Consider the following 5,526-nt stretch of genomic DNA (forward strand, 5'->3'; position numbering starts at 1 on the left):
TGTGGCATGTCCTCCTGGGTGTTAATTGTGAATGTGACCAATTGCCAATGTTATATTAGCATTAGATGCGCTGGATACATATATTGGTTACTGGCTTATGTAACCCTGACGCACTGAGACTACTAGAGGGAGAGTGAAATCTGGCTGCTTTACAGCCTGGGTTAAGTGCCAGCAAGCTTTTAGCTCATGCGGCAGAGGCTCATGGCTTTAGCCCCAAAGGTCCCAGGTTCAGTCCCACTCGCCGATGACCCGGGTCGGTCAGTATTACACTTGGATATGTTGGAAGCACTAGATACAATGATTGGTTGATTGATTGGCTGGATGGAGATGTTGGACGTAGGGGATCCATACATTAGTTGATTAGATGGATTGCTAGGATGACCTTGATACATTAATTGGTTTGAAGGATACATTGGATGCACTGGATACAGACAGTAGCTGGTTGATTTCTTGGCTGATTGGTTGAGAAGATTTCATGGATGTTCTGGATAGATACATTGGTTGGTTGGATGGATTGATGGATAGTTTGGATGCACTGGATACATACAGTGCTGGATTGGTTGGTTGGTTGGAGACAGTTCATGTATGTACTGGTTCAGTGGCTCAGGAATTGGCAGTTAGTGGTGGGATGCCTTTCCAGAGAGAGTTGTGAGGGTGACTGGTCCATGGAAGGGAGGAGGCTGTTATGGGCATAGGAGACACCGATTCCCGAGCAGAAATGACAGCATGAAGCCCAGTGGCATCAGCAGAGTGGGAGCTAGGAAATGTTTTGAGGGACAGGGAACACTGTTGACCGATGCACACCCGTGCCCCTCTTCAATTCCCTAACCAATTGCCACCCTTCCCTTGGACTATGCTGTGCTGGGGGGGCTGGGGAACATACTCAGAACATCTCTGGCCCTGAAGGTTGGGCCCACAGGGCAGACTGTAACGGAACCAGATGCGGCCACGTTTCAGGTAGCACTCCCTCTGGCGGGGCCCCCCAGATGTGAGCGGGACCGTGCAGGACCCCAGCACGTCATCCCTCCTCCAGTCTTTGTCCCATACCTCAACACGGAACTGGCTGGCGACGGTGACATGGATGGTGCCGAAGTCCATGTGTCTGTACCAGACGGGATTGTTGTTGTTCCAGATGGTGCGAGTCCGGATCTCCCTCCCTCCAAAGAAGACCTTGACGTAGGCATCCGTAGCACCAATGGGGTCGCCCCGCAGACCATTTGCCCGCTCCACAGTCACCGTCAGCCTTGCCAGGCCCCGTTGCTGCGAGCAGCACATGGTGTTGGTGGAGCTGTCCCCAGGGCAGACACAGGAGCAGGGGTCGAGGGCGCTCCGCCGGGTCCCCACTGGGCAGCTCTTGGTGCAATCCTCCCGCAGGGCCCTCTCACGGATGTACTCGCTCACTGCCTGCCCCAGCGCCTCCCGCTTGGGGTCGTTCTGCCCCAACAAGGTGTGGATCGGCCTCAAGGAGTAAGTGAGAAGGCCAGGGAGGGACTCCAGGGTTTTCATCCAATCTGAGAAGACCCCAACGTAATTGTTGGAGAAAAGCAGGTCGGCCGTGTTCTTCCCTCCTTCCACCTCTACGTAGCGCTCCCGGTACGTCTCGTGAAAGCTCTGATGGAATTTCAACTTATTTTTCTTCGCCTTGCACTTGCTGAAGCTGAATTGCAATGAGGCCACCCCAATATTCACGGCCGCCTCCGTGCTCAGACAGTCCTTGATCTCATTTACGGTCAGCCCATCCAGCGCCGCCTCGCAGACCCGCACCGCAGTCATGTCCTGCACCCGGCCCCCCAGGGATGCCTGAGACACATAGTGGGTGCCATAGGTCTGAATCAGATGATGGTACTCCGGCTCAGAGGCCTTGTTGTACAGGCTTGGAAGGTTCTTCACAGCCTGGGTGAAATGGCTGGTGAATGGAGGTTTCTCACTGACCCGGAACCTGCCCCAGGGACCCAAAGAATTTATGGGACAATTAGAAAATCCTCCATAGCTAGCCAGGTTCAGATCAGAGCAGCAGACCCTAGAGGGGAAAGACCCCATGTCCCATTCCCCACCCCACTGACCCAGCCAGTCCTCTGCCCTCAGGCTGGATCTCAGCCAGCACCCCTGTGGCTCAGGTGTGACCCTAACAGCACCCCAATGCCAGAGGACAAGGGCTCCCTGGTATCTGGTAGTGAGTCTCAGCTGGCCTCCCCACCTCACTCATGTCGTCACCTGAATCTAAAAAGGGCCACGTAAACTTATCAACAGCAAGCTAATGCCACGCTGCTCATTGCTATCAATGCGAGGCGTCTGTATGGAGGACACATCCAAACATGCATACGGGTGGGAAATTCTGTTATCAGAGTGCGTCTGCCAGGCAGGGCGATAGGTACTCCACCCTCGACAAAGGACTGTGGTTCTGTCCCTGAAAGGCATCTCCAAGGCACAGTAAGAGACAAGGGGACTGCAAATGAGGGTCAACAGGACCATTAAGATGGCAGGGGGAGGAGAGTGCAGGAAACAGATCGATTTGCATTTTAGCAACCCCAAGCAGGGGAAGAAACCAGTAAGGACTTTCCTTGGCCAGCTGACTCCACGTCACCTTCCTCACAGCTTGGGTGGACTTTACTATGGCGGGGTGACTGGAAGGAGAATCCATTGCAAAGGTTCACTGGGCTATCAAGGGAAGGGCTGAGGACCCCAAATGATCTTTCACTTAAGAAGAGAAAGGACCCAAACACAATGGACTCGGTGGGAGATCTCGACCAGAGGGGTGGTCAACCATCTCGCTGGAAGGTAGATTGATAAGGAAACTGCCTTGCACAAAGGTTGTGCCTTGTTTTGTTACATCTTAGCCACCAGAAAGCGCTTTTCACTTTGCTTGTAATCACTCTTGTCCTTATCCCTTGCGCTTGACCTCACTCACCCTCCTCTCTCCCTTACTTCAGAAACTTGCTAACCCCACCCTGTGCTGTGTTTGATGTAAAGTGCATGTGAACTCCAGTTAGCCCGGCAAGCTGCTGAGTGTTGTATCTTTAAAGGAACAAAGGAACCTTAAATCTCTCAGAATGGGCCACAAGAGGGATGGAGATTGCAAAGCACACGGTTTGGGGGACACTTGGGATGGGAAGCGTGTTGGGGTCATCGACCAGCGTGTGGCTGGGGGTAACACACAGGCTGCTGGTCTCAGAGCTGATTCACACACAGATACTCACTGCTGGCTCGTGGGGCATCCAGAGAAGGGACTCAGAGAGGCAGAGCCTCTTGCAACATTTAGGGCTACAGGTCAGGCAGTGACACAATCCCTCACTGGCCTGGATCGCACCCCAGAATGAGACAGCTCCTAACAAGGGAAAGGCCCTGGATGGCTGGTGGTACTACTGTGCAGCTGTTTCCCAGCTGCCCCACCCGAGAGGTGGCTGCATCTCAGCACTGGCTGAGCCACGCTGGTGTGACATCACTGTACATGTGTTACTCATTTGCCCCTCCCCACAGCTAGCTGCATCTCAGTACCAGGCGAGCCATCCCCAGATTGGGAGGTGTCCAAGCTGGTCCTTACCCATAATATTGGCAGGAAACCTCATGCCTTATGAAGGCATATTTGTCCTTCCGCGACTTCTGCGTGACGAATTCGGCCAGTTTGGAACGTGAGCCGGCCAGCCCCATCTTGATATTAACCATGGGCACCATGGACACTTTCAGCCCCACCTTCCAGTCGTTCTGCACCACGGACGCGGCGGACTCCATCATGCCCATGGCCGACTGCTGCACCGAGCTGCTGAGCTTTCGTTGGCACGAGACGCGGACCCTCCAGTCCACCGCGGCCAGTGGCAGCCTCTGCCACTGGCCTCCCTGCAGCGGGTTCCAGCACAGGGTGCAGGTGCCATTCGGGCCGCGCCACTGGCTGGTGTCCAGCACGTGGGCCCCCGTCCTGCCCAGTGTGGTCACGTCAATCCCCTCCCCCACCAGGCTGTGCCCGGGCACGAAGGTTGCATTCGTGCATGCAGCAGCCGTGCCCGTCTGGCATTCGGGGGAGACCACGGGGAGGAGGAATAGGAGGAGGAACATGAAGACACTAGGTTTGGGCATGGCTGGTGTGTTGGGGCGTCAGCCTCAGAAACCCCTACAGGGAGAGACATATAGAGATCCTGAATAAATCATAATTCAGCAGCAGGCAGTTCCACAGGTTAACTTACTTATATGGAGAGAGAGAGACAGAGACAGAGGCATTCAATTACCACTGTCTTTTTGTCAACCACTGGGGCCCCCTAGTGGACATTGAAAGTGGTGTATTTTGTTACATTTAGCCACCGATTGAGGGTCATTTTCTAGGGTTTCATCAGCCCAATCAGACCCACATCAGACTCATAGGCCCATCTAGACTGGTATCCTGAACCCTCCTACCACCCTGGATCAGACCCAAGGGCCCATCTAGCCCAGTCTGCAATCTCTAACAGAGGCCAATTCCCCCTGCCCATCGTTAGAGGTGGGTTCAGACTTTGAAGCATAAGACATATCCCTTTTAAACAAATTTATTTAAACCCCTTAGGATTATAATTCTGGTTTTCCCAATGTCCAAAGAAAGTCCTGTTTGGAATCCTGTTAAACTCTTGGCCCTATTCGTCTCCTGTGCCAATGCTTTCCACAGGCTATGAGGCAATTTCAGGACAATATTTTCAACGCATATTTAGTGCAATGGGGTCCTGATCCATGACTGGGGTTCCCAGGTGCATCCATAATTCAGATAATAAATAATCATAATTTCTTTCCAGGCAGGTAACTTGCTGTGTGGATTTTTCTATCTGTTGGCTACTCTGTCTCACTACTGAGAACGCAGAAGAGAGCTTACAGGAAGGTTCGCCTGGCACGTAAGGAGCGGAAATGGTACAATTACTCCTGGGTTCTATTCTCAGCTCTGCAACAGACCCCATATGACGTTGGACAAACCTTTTAATCTCTTTGGGCCTCACTTTCCACATCTGTAAAATGGGGAGAATAATCCTGCCTTTGTTGGGTCAGAGCTTCGAGACAGGGACTTTCTCTCCCTGTGTGTCTGGACACAGCCAGTCATAACGGTGCCTTGATCTCAGTCAGCTGGGTCTGTGCAGCGCCCGGCACAAGGGGGGGCCCTGATCTCCCTTTAGGCTTCTAATGCTAGCATAATAAACATAAACATTATAAAAAGAAAAGGAGGACTTGTGGCACCTTAGAGACTAACCAATTTATTAGAGCATAAGCTTTCGTGAGCTACAGCTCACTTCCTCAGATGCATATCGTGGAAACTGCAGCAGGCTTTATATATACACAGAGAATATGAAACAATACCTATTCCCACCCCACTGTCCTGCTGGTAATAGCTTATCTAAAGTGATTTCCAGCACAAATCCAGGTTTTCTCACCCTCCACCCCCCCCACACAAATTCACTCTCCTGCTGGTGATAGCCCATCCAAAGTGACAACTCTTTACATAATGTGCATGACAATCAAGCTGGGCTATTTCCTGCACAAATCCAGGTTCTCACATCCCCCCCACCCCCATACACA

General features: G+C 52.5%; 1 protein-coding gene across 1 annotated transcript; it reads right to left on the reverse strand.

Annotated features, from left to right (window-relative positions):
• Nucleotides 1-816: 816 nt before the first annotated feature.
• LOC140912342 (perforin-1-like) lies at nucleotides 817-4,071 on the reverse strand. The gene is made up of 2 exons (XM_073346571.1): nucleotides 3,542-4,071; nucleotides 817-1,939 (listed from the first exon to the last, which is right to left on the reverse strand). The coding sequence occupies exons 1-2, from the start codon at nucleotides 4,069-4,071 to the stop codon at nucleotides 817-819; spliced, it is 1,653 nt and encodes a 550-aa protein (XP_073202672.1).
• Nucleotides 4,072-5,526: the final 1,455 nt, after the last annotated feature.

This window comes from Lepidochelys kempii, chromosome 6 (assembly GCF_965140265.1).
Source record: "Lepidochelys kempii isolate rLepKem1 chromosome 6, rLepKem1.hap2, whole genome shotgun sequence".
In the NCBI taxonomy this organism is placed as follows: Eukaryota; Metazoa; Chordata; order Testudines; family Cheloniidae; genus Lepidochelys; species Lepidochelys kempii.

Excerpts from the sequence above, each read along its gene's own strand:
- LOC140912342 (XM_073346571.1), bottom strand. The coding sequence starts at position 4,071 with ATGCCCAAACCTAGTGTCTTCATGTTCCTCCTCCTATTCCTCCTCCCC. Across the intron at positions 1,940-3,541 it reads GTTTCCTGCCAATATTATGG|GTTCCGGGTCAGTGAGAAAC; the intron begins GTAAGGACCAGC and ends TCCCTGGGGCAG.